Below are 20,359 nucleotides of genomic sequence, written 5' to 3'. Positions count from 1 at the left end.
GAAACCTGCTTTCCTATTTGAGCATGTAGTGATCACTATCCTATTGTTCTATGAGACCTGGTCCAGAAAAGGAGTGAGGGTACCTAAAGCTAGACAAAGCAATCACTTATCGCCGTTTCGAATATCGCTGTTTTGCTAGGTTCGATTAATTTTTTTTTTTTAAGCAGATTTGAGCTATAACAATATATCATGGGTTTATAACATTACTGACCCCGGTCAAGCCATCGAATGCTGGTTGAATACTTTCAACGAAATTAACAACAAACATGCTGCATTCAAACAAAAATAGTAAAACACACTATGAAAATCACCATGGATAACATAAGAATAGCCAGAAGCTGGTTATCTTTGGGACTTAAAACAACATGGATATCAGGAAGAATCAAACAGACTAAGAAATGTCATTAACTCCCAAATGAGAAAAAAAAATTCCAAGACTTACCGTCTGATAAAAAAAGCAATAAATCAAATTACCAACAACCAATTACTGCCAAAATCCAGTAGTATAAAAGGTATATCTGCAAATTAACTTAACACTCATTTTCAACGATAACTGATAATTTTTTTTTAAATCCACTGAAAAAGATAATAAAGAACAATTTCCACTGTTGCAAATAACACTTGAAAGCTTTTCTTTTCCTTTCTGTTTTTATAGAAATTTATTCCATCTAATCTGTGATATTTTGTACGCGTATAGTCACAGTGGTGTAAATGGGTGAGGTCACTACACTATCTGTACATAATACAGAATACGACTGGAACTTGCTCACACACACCCACGCCCCGCCCCCACCTTTTGTCTCTCTCTCTCTCTCTCTCTCATATTCTTTACTTGAATCCACATTTGTTTCAATGGCGTTACTTTTTATATTATTTTTTTTATATACTTCCTTCTTAAATAACAATAAAAAGGCTTTTGTTTTAAATGTACATGCCTTTGACTTCAGTTATCATTGCTTGATTATTATCTTGACATGTAGTTGATGCACCACCTCTGTCTCTGTCCCTCCATGTCGTTCTGTCTACATACACTATTTCTCTCTCTCTCTTTGTCTACCTCTCTTCACACACACCTTTCTCATCCTTTATTCTTCTGAAGATAATATTCTGTTTTGTTTTTGTGTATGTGTGCATAAACATGTATTTTGTATACATTCATTTTCATTATTTCAACATATATTATTGATCGTAAAAGACGGCATCTGTCTCTGTCTCTGTTTCTTTCCTAAACTCTTAACTTTCTTCTACAATTATTCATATGGGGTTATTTTTATCACTGTTTTTGTAACATGTTCATGTATTCAATTCACATGTGATTGCTTGAAAGTTAGCTTGACATTGATGAATTTACATGTTTTGTACTCTCTCTTTCTCTCTCTCTCTCCCGCTTAAAGCATCTCTTGTGCCATTCTCCTCCAACTACGAACTGTTGTAGTGTTCATGTAACCGGTTAACCATGACTTATAATAACGTGCATGCTGTACTGATGTAATGATTTCCACCCTTTGTTTTATCTAACTGTTTCACCTTCGAGGGCTGGATAAAAACCCCATTGTATTGGTGGTCACTCTGTTATCCTCAGAAACTATAATTCATTCAGTTCAGTTCTCAGTTCAGTTGAATTCTCTCTCTCTCTCTCCGGGAAGGTGTGACACTGGAAGTGACATGCGACAGCCTCACTGAGTTCACCCCTTAGCTAGACCTTGTTGTTGAGGCTGACTGTCTTAATCAGCTCTTCTGTGTAGTACTTATGGAACCCAGGCTGTGATCCGAACACGTAGTGCTGGCTCATGTCCGGGGAGTACTTGCTGGCCGGCGGTTTGCGCCTGTACTCCTCCGCCAGCACGCGCATGAGATGCGAGCAGTTGCCACAGCACAGGCCCACGTATTGCACGCCCAGCGCGCGACACGCACGTGCAAACTCCGCCACCTGCGTCCGACTGCACATGTGGGCTGGCAGGTCAATAGGGAAAGCCCGGGTTCCTGCAACCCATGCACCGCATTAAAAGAAATATACAATACAATACAATACAATACAGTCCAAAACAAACAAAAAACAAAACAAAACGTGAGAAAAAATATTAACTTTGCGTATGTATATGCGCCGATGCATGTATGCTTGTGCACGCATGTGTGCAACGGAGGAAACACGCACAGCACAGCAACAGCAGCACAGCATAGCCCAGAGTTTTGCTGCGAGCTGACCTGTGTGGGGGTCTCTGATGGACTGCATCGTTGGGTACTGCTGGCTCGTGCGGTACGTCACTGGCAGGCAGGCAATGGGACCCTGCAACACACACACATACGCACACACACACACACACACATACACGCACACATACACTGGCTCACACACACACACACACACACTGGCTCACACACATACACACTTATACACACGCATTCACACACACACACACACACACGATTACAACTGAATGCCATAAAAACAAAATAATATACTTCTAAAGTAACTTGTATTTGTGCTAATGAAACTACCCCCAAACATATCATAATCATGTGAATGTCAACAGTTAAAAATATATCTACCCCTTTCATTTACAAAATTTGCAGTTCCATCTGCTCCCGTTAGAAACGTTTTATCTGACAATGAACTTGTGTTTGAAATAGTTCATAGTTTGATTAGGAGCCCCATTGGCTATTTGTTGTAATTTTACTGGTTAAAGAGTTAGTTTGTTTTATTTTGTCTATATATATTTTTAATACTAATTGAGGAGAGAGGAATAGGGAAAGTAGTGATGATTTAAGGCATAGGTGGGGTGGGGAAGGTGATGGATTTTTGTCTAAAATCACAATTGTGGATGGACGTTAAACAAAAGAACAAACACACACGCACACACACACACGCACACGCACTCACGGACAAAGCCATTTACACCACCGCATGAAAGGAAAGCAAACGTGTTCTGCTTTGGAAATTAAGCGAGAGAGAGGGGGGGGGGGAGAGGGGGATTGTGGTTGAAAAAATAAAACAAAATGTTCCTTTTCCAGTTCCAACACGCTTTTTTGGCATACACACATACATAGCACGTTGAACAAACTGAATGGTGAAGTCATCACAGATCTGCTGCCCATCTCTGCACCACCCACACACATACATTTTCCCTGTTTTACACACACACACACACACACACACAAGAACACTAACAACATACGCATCCCTCCATCCCACTCATCCGCGTACCCCTCCACTCTCAAACACACAACAAAATCAAAAACAATATCAACATTCACACCCAACACACCCACACCCACCTTGCAGGTACATGCACTACCGCCATCCTCAAACACACACAACAATAACAACAGTAACAGAATAGGCACACCGCCTTTCCACATCAATCACACACATACCCCTTTCACTCTCATACCCATCCACCTGCACACCCACACCCACATCCACCGTGCAGGCACACGCGTTACCCTCAAACAAACACATACACATACACACACCCAACAAGAACAACAATTACAGCAAAGTCACACCACCTTTCACCCCAACCACACACATAAGTACCCCCTTCACTCTCACACCTATCCACCCAAAAACCCACAACCACACCCACCTCGCAGGCACACGCACTACCTCCACCCTAAAACACACACACACACACACACCAAAAATAACAACATCAGCATTGGCACACCACCTTTCCATCCCAATCACACACGTACCCCACTTCACTCTTACACTCCCTCCCCCCCTAACCACTCTCTCCTCCCCCCCCCCCCCCACACACACACCAATATCCGCCTTGCATGCACACGCCCTACTCCCACCCTCAAACACACACAACAACAACAACGGCACGCCATCTTTCCACGCCAATCATACACGTTGGTACCTCCTTCACTCTCTCCAATCTCACACTCATCCACCCGCACCCACATTGCAGGCACACGCACTTCCTACACCCTCAAACACACACACATACACACAACAACAACAACAACAAAAATAACATCAGCATAGGCACATAACCTTTCCACCCCAATCACACACTAACCACTTCACTCTCACACCTATCCACCCACACAACCGCACCCACACCCACCTTGCAGGCGCGGCGGACCTCCTCCATGAGGGGCAGGATGGTCGAGGGGCCCCGGTGACAGTTGAGACCCACCACGTCCGCCCCTCCCTCCTCCAGCTGACGACACGCCTCTCCAATGGGTACCCCGTCAGACGTCCCGTTCGTGGCCTGAGGTGCCAAGGTCACCACGGCTGGAAGGCCTGCGTGGGAGCACTTTGACCTTTGACATTGTTTGCTTATTCATGTCAGTCTGTGTGGTAGCACTTTTTACTTTTTTTTTCAAAAATAATTATATTATTATTATTTGATTAGTTATTTATTTATATATTTATTTATTTTATTTAATTTTTTTAAAAATTTATTTATTTATTCATTTATTTTTTGTACGCTTATAGTTGACTTCATCAAGTTTTTTTTTTTTTTTTTTTTTTTTTCCAAACATTTTTATTCAATTTTTACATTGTTAAACACACACACAGAGAAACAAAAAGAAGTACTACTACTAATAATAATAGTAATAATAACACAGCCACAAGAACATGCTGGCAAAGATCAATGAATCAAGATCAAATATAAGGTCGCCGGGCACAGTCGAAGGAGTCTGATAAATTGTAGGTTGTCAACCTCACAATAAATGACACATATGTGGCCATACTTTAAATTGCATAGTAAGATACAAAATATAGTAATAACAATATCAGAACTGTATGACAATATATATTCTTATTTCAATTTGTATTAAAAAACAAGGATTTATATGGAGACCATTTGCTGATAAAATCATTATAAAGAAAGTTTTTCCTAGCTATATATTCTTCAACTGTATATCTGTATTGCAATTTTTTTATGAAACCCTGCAGAACAGGTTCAGTGCTGTTCATCTTGCGTTGGTGCAAGTATTGTTTAGCCAGCAACAAAATGAAATAAAAAGTGGGATCAGTGACTATATTTTTGTCATGTCCAAGTATGACTAATGGTTCAGTTAATTGCAAATTTTGAGCATTTGGGCATCTTTCGTTAACCAGATCCATTAATTCTTGCCAGAAACGTTGGATGGTTGTACACTGCCAAAACATGTGTCTAATACTATCTTTCATTGTGTTGCAAAAACTACACAGGTCATTGTTAAGTACACCCATCTCTTTAAGTATAACATTTGTCCCAAGGCATCTGTGCACAATTCTGATCTGAAACCATTTCAGTTTAACATCTGGAATCTTACAAATGTACAAAAAACATTTTCTCCAGTCATGAACAATGTTGAGTTTTTCATCCCATTTTGAACAACACTGTGGATGAACACCATTGTCTATAAGTATGTCATAATAAAGCTTGGAACCTTTACATATGGACATCAATTTCTTGAAAATTATAGACATATTTAAGCATTGATCATTATCTATGGTTATGTTCTTCTTTTGAATGTGCTCTTTTACTGCCGATATGTAACCAGCAAAAGTAAGAAAATTGATGTCGACATTATATTTTCGTTTGAATTCTTCGTAAGAAATAAAATGTCCATTTTCAAGCAAAAAATGTGCAATACAGTATATACCTTTATCTATCCATGTTTTTCCCCGAATAAATGTTTTCCCTATTTGTATTCTTCGATTATAAAATACTGGTTCTGCCAGAAGCTCAGCAGAGGTATTGCAATCTATTTTATAGAAAAATTCTTTGTATGCATTAAATACATCTGTCCAAAAAATATTTGTTTGAGCGAAAGATAATGTTATTTCTGGCCCGTATTTATGGATATCATTCAGCACAGGAAAATTAGCCATGGCAATGTTTTTCCATTTATGATGCGTTTTACCCACTTTCCGTATCCAAGTCAATTTTAGAGAGGATGCATAGGTTTTTAATTCCGGTAATCCCAGACCACCATTTCTGATACTTTTATGCGCAGTTTTTCTATTTATCTTATCATTCTTTTTGTTCCATACAAAACTATAACAGTGATTTTGTAAAATGCGAAAAAAATTGTCAGGTGGGTTAGGCAGTAAAATCCACAAATGAGTCAGTTTAGACAAAATTAATGATTTTAGAACAGCTATTCGTCCAAGGGGTGTTATTTGCCTTCTTATCCATACTCTAAATAATTGTATAACATCTGCTAATTTTTCAGAGTAGTTCATATTTGCACAGTTTTGTAAATCATTTGTAAACCAGATTCCTAGAATTCTAAATTTTGGTGGATTCCATTCTATCCCTAGATGCTCCATATACCGAATATTAGAATTTTTACTACTTCCCAGCCAAATTGCACTTGTTTTTCCAAAATTCATATGTAGGCCTGATTTACGCCCAAACGTGTCCACTATATGCATGCATGTCTCAAATGATTTTTTGTCACCTGCTAAAAGAAATTCAGTATCATCTGCGTATTGAGAAAGTTTGTGTTCCATATTGTTGATCGTTATACCACGTACATCTTCATTTTCTCGTGTCATTATTGCTAATATTTCAACACACAAAACAAAAAGGTACGGTGATAGTGGGTCTCCCTGTCTACATCCCCGTTCTACACTAAACCAGCTAGAGACTTGCCCATTTACAAGAACACAGGATCTGATATTATTATAAAATGTTTCTATCCATTTACATATCCCATTTTGGAAACCAAATGCTTTTAATACTTTAAACATAAAATTCCAACCAACTGAATCGAAAGCCTTCTCAAAATCGATATTTAACAAAAGTCCAGGTAGATTGTGCTCTTCTAAGTAAGCTATTGTGTCATAAATCAACCTTATATTGTCACCTATATATCTATTCCTGATAAGGCCGACTTCATCAAGTTTTTGCGCCTTATACATATTATTATTATTATGTATTTTATTTTATTTTCTCAAGGCCTGACAAAGCGCGTTGGTTTACGCTGCTGGTCAGGCATCTGCTTGGCAGATGTGATGTAGCGTATATGGATTTGTCCAAACGCAGTGACGCCTCCTAGAGCTACTGAAACTGAAACTGCTTATTCATATCAGTCTGTGTGGTAGCACTTCGACCATTGATGTTGTTGCTTATTCATATCAGTCTGTGTGGTAGCACTTTTTACTTTCAGCACTGTTGTAGCACGTTTTACTTTAGCACGTTTTACTTTCAACATTGTTGTAGTACTTTTTACTTTCAACATTGTTGTAGCACTTTTTACTTTAGCACTTTTTACTTTCAACATTGTTGTAGCACGTTTTACTTTCAACATTGTTGTAGTACTTTTTACTTTAGCACTTTTTACTTTCAACATTGTTGTAGCACGTTTTACTTTCAACACTGTTGTAGCACTTTTTACTTTAGCACTTTTTACTTTCAACATTGTTGTAGCACTCTTTACTTTGAATATTGTTGTAGCACTTTTTACTTTCAACATTGTTGTAGCACTTTTTACTTTAGTACTTTTTACTTTCAACATTGTTGTAGTACTTTTTACTTTAGTACTTTTTACTTTCAACATTGTTGTAGCACTTTTTACTTTAGTGCTTTTTACTTTCAACATTGTTGTTTATTCGTGTCAGTCTGCATGGTAGCACTTTGACATCTGACAACGTTGCTTATTCATGTTAGTCTGCGTGGTAGCGCTTTGACATCTGGCAACGTTGCTTATTCATGTTAGTCTGCGTGGTAGCGCTTTTTACCTTTGATATTGTTGCTTATTTATTTGTGTTAGTCTACGTGGCAGCACTTAGACCTTTGACATTGTTGCTTATTCATGTCAGTCTGCGTGGTAGCACTTTGGCCGTTGACATTCTATACCCCATCCCTCCAAAAATCTATGGAAAAAAAAAACAAGAGAAAAAAAGAAATGAAAATAAAAATACCCCTGCTTATTACCATACAATCTTGCAACTTAGCTGTAATTTCCTTTATGCATGTGAAAGCATGTGGTACAGCTATCAATTCAAGGATTCCACGAGAGGTGAAGGTGGGTGGGCGAGTGAGGGGATTTGGGTTAATTTGCCAAACCAGATTCACCACACGCACTGTCATGTGTCTGTGCATATGGCCATACTTCGTTTAGAACACCGCGTATGATTATAATACATACGGAAATGTATAATGCCCAGGAGGTTATGCAAAATAATTTTATCTTAAAAAAACAAACACGTTTTATGCAAATCACTTCCTTCTTCTGCATTCGTGGGCTTCAACTCCCACGTTCACTCGTATATAGGTGAGTGGGCTTTTTACGTGTATGACCGTTTTTACCCCGCCATGTAGGCAGCCATACTCCGTTTTCGGGGGTGTGCATGCTGGGTATGTCCAAAGTCCAACGCCTTAACCATTCGGCTATGGCGCCCGTCCAAATCACTTCCAAAACCGTTTAATACAAATCACCTCAGAAAAAAAAAAAACGTCCTATACAAATCCCTCACTCCCGCCCAACCCCCAAAAGAGAGAGAGAGAGAGAGAGAGAGAGAGAGAGATTCTTTTAACGTTCTCAACTATTTTGACCCTATTGGAGTCAGCCTCAAGTCAGTCCCAGTGCCGGCAGTCCACAGGGAACCATCGATGTTAAGTCGCCAGGACGCCACACACCAGAGGAGACCCTGCACTGCTGCTGAGTCACTTCGGCGGTGTTCGGTAGTGCCTGTTCTGACGACAATAATGGCTTAGTCGCGGAGCCAGACCGAGCGGGCGTCTCCCCCAGAGTTGAGACCGCCACCACGTCCCTCCACCGACAGTCCTCTATGAACCCGCCGACACTGTAGACCTTGACAAGACTCACCCCAAGCAGGGCAGGACGTTTTTGTTACTCCATCCCATGCATTGATCAATCAACTTTAACTCCTTAGAAGCATTTTTTACCATGCTTTTTTTTCGATGGTCAAGACAAAAATCTTGAAGGGTCACTTTGGGGCAGAACTAGAATGACTTCACCCCATGTCCCCAAAACACCCGAAGGATTTTTTTAAACCAGTGATATACTAATTTGTGCTTTCTAATTAATTGTTTGAGACTTGCTGGGCTCATTGTTCCACGCTAGAGTCCATTTCAGGCGTTTCCCAAGAATGAGTCCACGGGAGTTAACGTGGGAGAGAGGGTGGGGGTCATTTTGGGGCATCGCAGGCCTTTCCCAGAACGACTCCATGGGAATTAACTTGAGGGTTGGGTCGTTTTGGGAACACCACAGGCCATCACAGAACTACTCCATGGGAGTTAACATGAACGGGTGGGGTTGTTTTGAGGGCATCACAGGCATTTCCAGAATGACTCCATGGGGATTAACATGGAGGGGTGGGTTCGTTTTTGGAACATCAGAGGCCTTCCCCAGAATGACTCCATAGGGATTAACATGGAGGGGTGGGTTCGTTTTTGGAACATCAGAGGCCTTCCCCAGAATGATTCCATAGGGATTAACATGGAGGAGTGGGTTCGTTTTTGGAACATCAGAGTCCTTCCCTAGAATGACTCCATAGGGATTAACATGGAGGGGTGGGTTCGTTTTTGGAACATCTGAGGCCTTCCCCAGAATGACTCCATGGGGATTAACATGGAGGGGTGGGTTCGTTTTTGGAACATCAGAGTCCTTCCCTAGATGACTCCATAGGGATTAACATGGAGGGGTGGGTTCGTTTTTGGAACATCTGAGGCCTTCCCCAGAATGACTCCATAGGGATTAACATGGAGGGGTGGGTTCGTTTTTGGAACATCAGAGGCCTTCCCCAGAATGACTCCATAGGGATTAACATGGAGGGGTGGGTTTGTTTTTGGAGCACCACAGGGCATCACAGAATGACTCCATGGGGGTAAACATGATGGAGGGGGTGGGGTCATTCTGGGGGCATGACACCCAGCCACTGACCCTGTCCGTAGGTCCTGATGCAGTCCAGGGCCATCTTGGCCTCCCCCAGCTCACTGAACGTCTCCGCCACAATGAAGTCGGCTCTCTCCTGCACCGCCCACTCTATCTGCTCCTGCTCCGTGGGAAAGAAAGGCAGCAGAACGAACACGAATAAAAACACACCGACAAAACCTGAAGGACAGAGTCACACACACACACACACACACAACCTTTTTCTCCTCGTCTCCTCGTCTAAAATTACTTTAGAAAATAAACGTTAAATCAATGACCAACCAACCAACCGAACAACACACGTTGCCTCATTCCCGTTCTCTTTTACCTTGAACATATGGGCTTAACTTAAACTCCACTAATATCAACCATTAACTTAAAAGCTATTGGGCCAACAGCTAAGTGAGAGCTGTATGATCAATGGTTTATTCACAGCAATGAGAATTAATTTACAGCTTAGTCTGTTGTGAAGGACTATGTCTCACAAACTAGGAAGCAACATTGCACTGGCTCTTAAACCTGCAGCCTTGAAGGCTAGTTGGCCTTTGAGGACCATCCCAACGCCAACTGTCCCAAAGCCCTTTTGGTCGAAAGAGTGGGGATGTAACTTTGGAAAGAAACTCTCCACAATAATCGAAGTCTAGCTTGGCTTATATCACAGATTGACATAAGCTTATATATAGTCTGGCCAACAGCAAAGTGAGAGCTGTATGATCGATCAGTGGTTTCTCCACTGCAATGGGAAGTCATTTACAGCTTTGCCTTTTGTGAAGGACCATGGCTCTGAAATTAGGATGCAAGATTGCACTGGCTCTTAGTACTTTGCTTTGGGGGCTAGATAGCCTTTGGGAACCACCCCAATGTCGACTGCCCCAAAACTTTCTTGGCCATTGTAACTTGGGCAAGACTCTCCACTATAATCAAATTATAGCCCAGATAGCCAGGACAGCAGATTCTTCCTCTGCTGTTCTGGAGGTCATAGTCGGACACGACTGACTATCATACAGCCCAGATTGTTGGGACAGTAGTTGTCTCCTCTGCTGTTCTGATGGTTATACTCAAACACTACTGACGTGGTACCTTGAACATGGCCCGGGTGGCCTCAATGGTGGCGGGGTCGTCGCGGCGGTACACGCTGGAGTTGCAGATGTTGCCGGCCATCAGGGTGCCCGTGCGGTCCGCCACATCCCGCGCCAGGCGGAGGGCGTCCACGTTGAGGGCCTCCAGCCGATCCTCCATCCCCGTCAGCCGCAGCTTCTCCCGGTGCCCGTAGTACTGCAACAAAGCCACAGGGATGGCGGTCAGTGTACAGCATGCGTTCCAGGTTTGACGACAGGGCTCCAACTACCTACACGGCCGATTGTCCGGGACAACTGAACCTCCTTGCGGACAAGAGGAAACGCTCTTTCTGCACATGTCCGATAGACAACCAGTTGTTTAATGTGTCATTGAAGGGGTACTGAGCAGTCAGACACACCCCTCCTCCCTTTTCATGAAGACAACATGTGCTGAATATGAAACAAAACAAAACAAAACAAAACAAAATAAAAAACCCAAAAAACGTCAACTCGGAAAAGGATAGATCTGACTTGAAATTCCCTGTGGGGCTGTTTAATTATTCTTACTGTTAGATAAAAAAGAATTAAACAATGTTTTCCTGTAAAATATACTTATATAATGAATCGTCTTAACCGTCTCTTAAGTTAGGGGAGGCAAGTAAAAATTTGGGTAGACAAGTAATTTGTCTTGTCTATTTGTTCCCCAGGACAAATAAAATTTATCGGTGAATTTCTAGCCCTGGACTACCATCAACAAAATGCAAACGTTCATCAACACCTGTTTGAGAAGAATGCTCCAGATCCACTGACCACGACAAGGTCACCGACCTGTGGAAGAAGTCACAACAACTGCCAGCTGAAAGCAAAATCGGAAGAGAATGGCGGGGGTGGAGGACAGATCGGGCACACGCTAAGAAAACCAGTGTCGAACATCGCCAGAGAAGCTCTGACATGGAACCCCGAAGGGAAGAGAAAGAGAGGCCGACCAATAATCACCTAGCGAAGAGACCTCCATGCAGACACCAAGCAGATGGGCCACACCTGAAGCAAGGCAAAGAGTGAAAGACACAGGATAGTGGACTGTGGAGGTCTCTTGTTGACGGCCTTTTCTCCAGCAAGTAAGTACCGAGTTCAGTTCCTGCAAGTACCCCGCCACACACACGCCAACAAATCCATTCTACAAGCACACCACTACAACCCGGCAGAACCTGCAAAAGAAAACATGGAACAATTATAGTCAAATCTGTGTACTTAAACCAAAGACCTGCTTTGACGTTGACCATTTCGTCAATATTTCAAGAGAGGATCAAACCAAAACAAGCTGAACAAAGTCATAATTGTACATGATAAACAAAATTACATGTTATAACAGGCATCTGTCACTGTCACTAGTCCCGAATCCTGGCTCGGTCGTGGGGGTGCTGCACTGCTGAACGCATCACCAACATTCTCCATTTCTGGCGGCCGTGGGATAGGGCCTGAGTTCCGGCAAAGCTTCTGTCTGTCCGACTTCTCTCGCTGTCTGTCTGTCTTCTTTCCCCCCTGCACCGTATCCTGAAGGTTGGTTTTGGAGAGTCCGTCTGACCTGACCACAACGATAACAGGCATGAAAAAAAAAAAAGAAAAAAAAAAAGAAGAGGCACCCCACACGTGCAAGACGAAATAAGGACTACTGACCGTGAAGGCCAAGACGACGTCACTGCCCGCATGCACGAACTCCTCGTGCAGACCCCGCACCAGGTCTGGATGCTGCAGGACCACCTCTGGAACGTAGGCTCCCGCCTTCAGGTAGCCCCTCCGCTCGAACTCGAACAGGTAGCCCTCAGCTACCAACACGTCCTCTCCGCTCGACAGGCGCTCCTTCAGACCTGCAACAAGCGTGTAGCGTGTACTTGTGTTCACCCATATCTTTCTGATAACAGTGGTAAGCATTGGGACAGCAGTAAAGAAGATACCTACCACAATGATAATGATAACAACAACAGTGATTATAATACTCACAACAACATGCCAACGACAACAACAACAATGATAATAACAACTCCTTACATATGTTTTTTGGGGAAAGTGGGATATACTGTAAATTATCTTAATTACTATGGTTGTGTAGAAGCAGTTAAAGAATATATGCGAACCAAAAATTTAGAAATGGAAAAGCAATGAAAGTAGTACAGCATTTCAGATCTTAACTGGTGAAAATAGAGGTTCAAAGGTATATTATAATATACTTTTGAACAAAAGTGAATTGTCTGACATAAAGTCTTTTGGTAGTTGGAATATAAAGTTGAATACTGAAATGACGGCATTAAAAAAGCAAAAAGTATCAAAGAAATAAAGTTGAAATGGTTCCAGCTCAGAACATGTCATAACATTTTAGTATCCAACAGCATGCTACAGAAAATGGGGGTATTGGAAAATGACAGATGTGATTTTTGTTCTATTAAAAAAACGATACAGCTGATCACTACCTTTTGTTCTGTCAATGCTCACAGCGTTTCTGGGCTGACTTTGAAAAAATGTTGAAGGAAAAATATCAACACTGTGCTGAACTGAAATTAAATCCAGAACTTGTGCTGTTTGCCACAGACAAGAAAACAAAAACAGACAACATATTTGATCTCGTATTGCTCTTTGCTAAATTTTATATCTATAAATGTAGATTCTGTAAATCCAAACCTATTATTAAAGCATACCAGGAGGAACTTAAGAAACAATATAAACTGGAAAAGTATGCACACTGTTTAGAATTAAGACTAAATGACTCTGAAAGGAAGTGGATTAATTATTTGCTATTGATCGAATGACCTAACAAAACCAAATATGTGTGTATGTATGTGTACATGCTTACATGTGCATGCTCATGTATGTGTGTATGTGTGTATACATACAGGCATAAAATTATAAGTGTTTATGTGTGTATGTATATGTATGCTTATGATTGTTGATGTTTATTCATGAGTTATGGACTCATGACACTGTGCAGGTACCGAAAGTATTTTGAAATATCCTTTTCTTTTTGTGTCACCCTCCAACCAAAAATGTGGTCTTCTCTTCCTGTCAATGTGTCACGTCTTTTTTCTCCTTTTTTCTTCATCTTCTTCTGTTCTCATTAATATTATAAGCTCAAGATTTCTCTCTTCTTTTTGTTTGTGTGATGTTTTTGTTGTTGTTTTTTCTATAAGAATTGTTATGATTTAAATATGTATTTGTCTGTTTATGTTATTTAAAAAAAAGTGAAAAAAGCAGAAAAAAGTATAAAAAAAAGGAGAGGGAAGAAAAACAACAACAACAACAACAATGATAATAATAATAATAATAATGATATTTGGACTAGTAAGTGAGTGCCCACGTGTTCGAATTCCATGTACCGACCGGAATTCTTACTCCCCCTGCCCCAACCCTCTCCACAGGATACTAAAGGTTTCACTGCATGAAATATTGATTAATACACATATAAGGTTTCGATGAATAAAGATGGGGATACTGGATATGAGAGAAATCTGAACACAGGCCTGAAGACTTTATTTTCGCGTCATGCAAACCCTGTCCACGCCACATCTGGGGTAAATAAAAATGTCCAAAACAAGAACAACAAAACACAAACAAAAACACGCAAAAAAGAAAAGAAATAAGTATCACACACACACACACACACACACACACACACACACACACACACATACATACAAAACCGAAAAATGCCAATGGGTACTTCATTCGTCCACATGCAATATACTGCACCTGGATGAATGAAGTACCCATTGGCTAGGTGGCGGCAGTGAAAATTTAAATATTCATTACAATGACTGAAATGTGATTTTTGGCAAACAACATGACAATATAAGAAAAACAAAAAAAAGAGTAAGTGAATATCTTGATTGGTTCTGAAGATATTCCATTTTAAAGATGTGACGATGCGTACATGCTGTTGGTACTTAATATTTTCACATTTTCAGTCATACTGTACTGTCCATGAGGGTACTGTAATGAAAACTCATACTTATAAAAACCATATGATAATGGCATATTGCACAAGAAAAAAAAAAACACTTCAGCAGCAAAGAAATGGGAAAATATGCCTGTCAAAGTAGGGGGAAATAGAAAATCAAGACATGTCAATCTGCACAGAATAGCAACTTTGAAGGTCTACAGCACTGATGAATAATAGACAGTTGCATTTCATAATAAAATATCTTGCAGAATACATCACAAAAAGTGCACTGAATTTTTTTCAGGCAGGATATTAACTGAATTTTAAGTATCAGAGTCTCAAACTTTGAAAAATCTTCAATTTGACCAGTGGAAAAAAGACTGTTTATTGGGGTAGCATGCTGCAAAGATGAATATTTCAGTAACGGTCACAAGTAGGACCAGGAAATTTTGTGTGTGTATTAAGTGAAATGTCAGCTTTCAAAATAAATTAAAATCAACCTTAAAACTTCCATCTAAAGTTGGCAGAAAAGGAATGATACCTGATTTTCTCATAAATAAGGGTGCACGTTGTGGATGAGACTTCTTCAAAATTTTTGTTTTTGAAAAAATATTGAAGTTACAGCCACAATAAGTTACCAGTGGTCTTGACTGATCAGCTTCTGCAAAATTACTGCAAATTTTTAAACAAATGCAACTTGAGGGCATTATACAGAATGGGTAGGTTGATGGGGCATTCCACGACAAAAGTTCCCATGAGGGAGCAAATATTACTTAAGTTGCTAGCAAAAATGACAGATATATGAATCTGTTTTCTTTCAGCTCTCTAGCTTTTTCTTCCATCCATGAACCCAGTCATTGTAGAAGAACCACAGTAAATAAGAAATAAAAGGTGGATGATGCATCTTTATTTCTTCACAAAATGGCATTCGATTCACAAGAGAGAAAATGCACACCAAAAAATCTCTTTTTTGGCACTCACAGGTTTCCTGGCATCAGCAATAACATGCTGCTCGCTACCTGAGCTGTTCATACTGGCCTTTTTGGATCATTGAATAGGTCTTGCATGCCCTGCCATAAGCAACCCTTTCTGCAACATGTTAGATACACAGATCAGCTCATAAGAAAGAACAAATGTTATATTCAATTTAAAACATACAACCAAAAACAGAGCTCTCAGTTTAATATATGTTTAGGATTTTGTCAATTTCGGTGTGTTTTGAGTGGGAGGAAAACACTGTGATAACAGAATTATAAAATGGCATACTAACAGGTAAGTATTCATTCAACAGCAACACAAAATTCACTGCACTGAACTATTTGGCTGCATTTACCTTTCACACAATAACTCAAATTGCAGCAACAACTTATGCTTTGACAACTGAGGCTGAAGTTTTGGGGGTCTGTCCTTTCCAGCTGCTGACAAGAGCTTTGCCATCTACATGTACTGTTCAACTTATGTGTCTTTGTTGCATGCGATTATTTACTCAAATATTTCCACTTCAGGGTACTACATTTCATGATTGAGATGAATGTATTACTAAACGTCTTAGGTATATATGATTACTAAATATTGAATATTTTATTGTTAATATGCACATCATACTTAGTATCTTATTCTTTGATATATATTTTGTGTACTCACCTTTATTTGTGTGTGTATGTGAGAATGCATGTCTTAGATATATATATATCAAAGTGAATATTTCATTCACAATATGTACATGGTATTTTGCATTTTATCATTTTATGAATTATCCCTTTGTTTCCTATTTCATGCAGTCGAGATGCAAAGCATAGCATGGGTTACATGAACACACACACACATTATACTCTTAATTGCTGGATCCCAGATAGTGTTATATAGTTTGACTGAACCTGATGCGCAGCTTAGGCTATGGGTATTATTGTACTGATTTTCTTTTTACTAATTTTAGTTTGTTAAAAATTGGTGTTAATTTTTTTTAAGAAACATGATGTTGATTGCACTGTTCAAATTAATCATATATCTTTTCACATTACACTTTTTTCATACTCATACATACACATACTCACAAGCATACATGTGCAAATGCAAACTTGCTCTCTCTCTCTCTCTCTCTCTCTCTCTCACACACACACACACACACACACACACCCCTACTCCACCCACAGGAAAGAAATGGGGAAGGGGACGACTGGGGGAGGAGGTGGTGGGTTATATCACTGTCAGCAGTCAGGGATTCTAAGCTGGAGCAAGTGGTCAGTGATTTGGCTCAGTGCCAAGTTTGCCACAACCATTGACAACCCCCTCCCCTGTCCTTATCATTGGTGGGAGATACTCAGAGACAAGTGAGGGGAATGATAATACAACTCTCAGCAAATTATTAAAATGAAGTTTGCAGAGGAGAGAGGGGGAGGTGGGGGGGAGGGAGCAGGGGGTTAGTATGAATTGGTGTTCTTGTTCTTTTTGGAATGTGAGAGCATAGTATCAATCTGTCTGCATATATTAATATAAAGTTTCACAGCTATCGAAGCAGAATGCATCTAGAATATATGACTTTTGTGTGATGTTGAATGAAATGCTCATTTTATGGAAAAAGAAACCACATTACAATTTTTTACTCACTTATTTAACACTCACCGAGTCTGTAGCAGACGACGCTAATGCTGTCCCGAGCACTTCCGGTTTTAGACCCAGATAATATTTTGCTTACTAAAGCTTAGTTAGTAATTGGAATTCATGGGCTCCGTTTAAACATGTCCATTTTTCATTCTGTATCAACAGTTTTTGTGTGTTTTACTCAGAAAAAAATAAATCGTGTTCCGATTGAAACACGGTGTCACGTTACAAAAACACTGATGAAATAGATCCAAGCTGCTCAGTTACTGACATCGATCAAAATCCTGATTCAAAGAATTTCAGCTCAATATTGTGCATGAAAGTGCTAAAGACATTCGTTTTCAAAAATAATATAAAACTTACCGATGAAACTTAAGATTTTCTGGAGAAACAATGCCATTTTTGTGTTAGATGAAATGCCGCTCTCCTGTGTCGAATGTTGATTGGGCCGGCGCAACTGACGAAGAGGGGTACCTGCTTTTGAATCGCTTGAGCAAATTGCTCATGGATCAAAAATCTTAGTTTCGGACACCATTGAAATCAGCAGAAAATGCTCTTTACCGCTCATACAGTATCCGTAGGGTCAGATTTCTTTTTCGAACTGCGCGAGGCGTTGAAAGATAGCCGAAAAATTCCCGTAACTTTGCGCTCAGATCTAACTACCCTACTTCGCCCAAGGCTTGGAAAAAAACACGCGAAAGTTCTCCTTGAACTTTCGCCTTTCACGGCTCACAGTTTTTCGAACAGTAACCAATGAATGGAAAACAACGGATGCGATTTTTTCCACTATGTGGTTGAAACTAACTGTGTCGCGCTCAGGAAGACGCCGGCCGCCATTGAACAAGGATCGCTATTTCGCGTTACAGTAGGCTACACTTCTTTTTCTTCCATCCGCGAACTCATTCACGCATTGCATAAAGCAAACACAATAAAAATTTAAAATATGGATGATAAATAATTATATCAGTTGGATAGTTTTTCACAAAATGAAATCAAATTTGAGAAAATGCACTTCAAAATTAGTCAATTTTTTAGGCGTTCATAGGTTTCCCGGCATCGGCCATGGGGGCTGCCGCTACCTACATTGGCATTTTTCGGTTTTACATGCCTCTTCTCATATACAAGTCTGTGCACTATGAGTACTTACATTTATATTTAAGCTTATGTTATTCTTTCAATCCTGTGCGGTAGACTGGTTAACAGCAACAAAGATGGCTAGACAAATAAACAAACAAATGAATGAATAGGCAAATAAATAAGCAGGCTAATAAAATAACACAAACAATACAACAGAACTGCACAAACCTCTTTTGGCCATCTTTCGTCCTCTTGCTTCGTCCAGGGTTTTTATTTATTTATTTTGGTGTGTTTTTTTTTATCCCGTTGCAGTGAACAATGTCAAAATTCGGACGTGTCTGTTTGTCGATAAGCTGCCGATTTGAGTGTCGTTCTGCTGGTCTTCTGGACGCTATGGTCTCCCTGCTACTGCCTGTCTTTCCGACTATCCTCCACAAGGTTCGACTCACTGACTTATAAATACATATTCATGAATAGCTATCAGCTCGTGTGGCCGACCCCACCTTTTACGGCCTTCTCAGTCGTTTGGCAAAGGTCATCACCCTGCATGACATCACTGCTTGATGTTCTTCTTGTGTGTCGGTGCAAAGACACAAGTATCTCATAGACGGTCAACTTCCTCCGCGCATCCGAAGAACATCGGACAGAACGGTTCAGCACCTGCCGGGCAGAGCACTTCCGCTTCGACTCGGAACACACGCGTTTCCGCACGTTGTGATTTTGCAATATTAACAATTTTGCCCGTCCACTCTTCGATGTTGAAGTCGGAATCACTGTGTACCCAAATGGGTATACCTGTTTCTGACGAACGTGTCCACCATCTCTGGTTCGACATTCTTATATTATAATTAACATTTTCACCCGTCGGCAGCACAAAACATACGTGAAAAACTCCAAAACGGGTAAAAATGTTAATTATATATATATAAGTTTGTCGACTATAGAAGAGGATTTTAAAATGAATTTGTCCACATTAGAAAGGTGTCTAAAAATGGAGTGCTGCTTTCGGGGTATTGAGCTGTGCACTTCGAAACTGTAATTGGAATGAAGTGTGGAGTCCAGTTCGCGCGAGGCTGAAAGCGACAGTGCACGACGACACAAGGGTTTGCGATTGTACTTACCGATGTAGTACATGAATGTAGTACATTTTGCGCAGAGCCCCACACACACTCTGACGTAATGAAATTGTCAGTGTACACCACGAAATGAAGTCAGTTGCCTCAGTGCCTACACACAATCCCGGAACCATGAAATTGTCAACCCTACACACATTATCACGGAATGAACTTGTGAGTGTACACTGGCACGCACAACATCATAAGTCACGGAATGAAGTCAGCCTGAGCCCCCGCGGTAACTATACGGACACACTGGCAAACACGGAATGAAGCTGTCACTGTACAGTGCCAGACACATGTTAAACTAAGGAATGTTGTGATTGTACATGCACGACCTGTCCTGTCTGCCGAAGTGGATGTACACGAAGGGGACGTAGGAAAGAGGTTACTGTGCACTGACAATCTTGTACTTGAAGTGAAGACGGAATGAACTGAACCGTGTTTCAGCGGGAGGATGAAAACAAGAGTGGAGGACTAGACAACTGATGGGTTCCGAACGTAACATGAACAACTGTGTGCGTACGGAAAGAATGGCCATCTGTGGAGCTAAATATTTTATGTCTCGCCCTCAGTTCTCCACGGAAGGCCAGGAGCACACTGACATGCAACACAGGACACAGCACACACGTATGTCACGCGTGCTGTCGAGGAAACAAGCTGTCTAACACACACCACGGACAATCACGGAATGAAGTTCTCAACACACACACACACACACACAC

The 20,359-nt window shown here is 40.6% G+C and overlaps 1 protein-coding gene across 1 annotated transcript; it reads right to left on the bottom strand.

Annotated features, from left to right (window-relative positions):
• Nucleotides 1-822: 822 nt before the first annotated feature.
• On the bottom strand, nt 823-19,228 carry LOC143282965 (betaine--homocysteine S-methyltransferase 1-like). Its single transcript, XM_076588892.1, has 7 exons — nt 18,748-19,228; nt 12,588-12,778; nt 10,933-11,127; nt 9,862-9,973; nt 4,077-4,255; nt 2,206-2,287; nt 823-1,983 (listed from the first exon to the last, which is right to left on the bottom strand). The coding sequence occupies exons 1-7, from the start codon at nt 18,758-18,760 to the stop codon at nt 1,697-1,699; spliced, it is 1,059 nt and encodes a 352-aa protein (XP_076445007.1). The 5' UTR covers nt 18,761-19,228; the 3' UTR covers nt 823-1,696.
• Between the last annotated feature and the right edge of the window lie 1,131 nt (nt 19,229-20,359).

This window comes from Babylonia areolata, chromosome 6 (genome assembly GCF_041734735.1).
Source record: "Babylonia areolata isolate BAREFJ2019XMU chromosome 6, ASM4173473v1, whole genome shotgun sequence".
NCBI classification, from domain to species: domain Eukaryota; kingdom Metazoa; phylum Mollusca; class Gastropoda; order Neogastropoda; family Buccinidae; genus Babylonia; species Babylonia areolata.
This window is presented reverse-complemented; position numbering and strand designations above follow the sequence as displayed.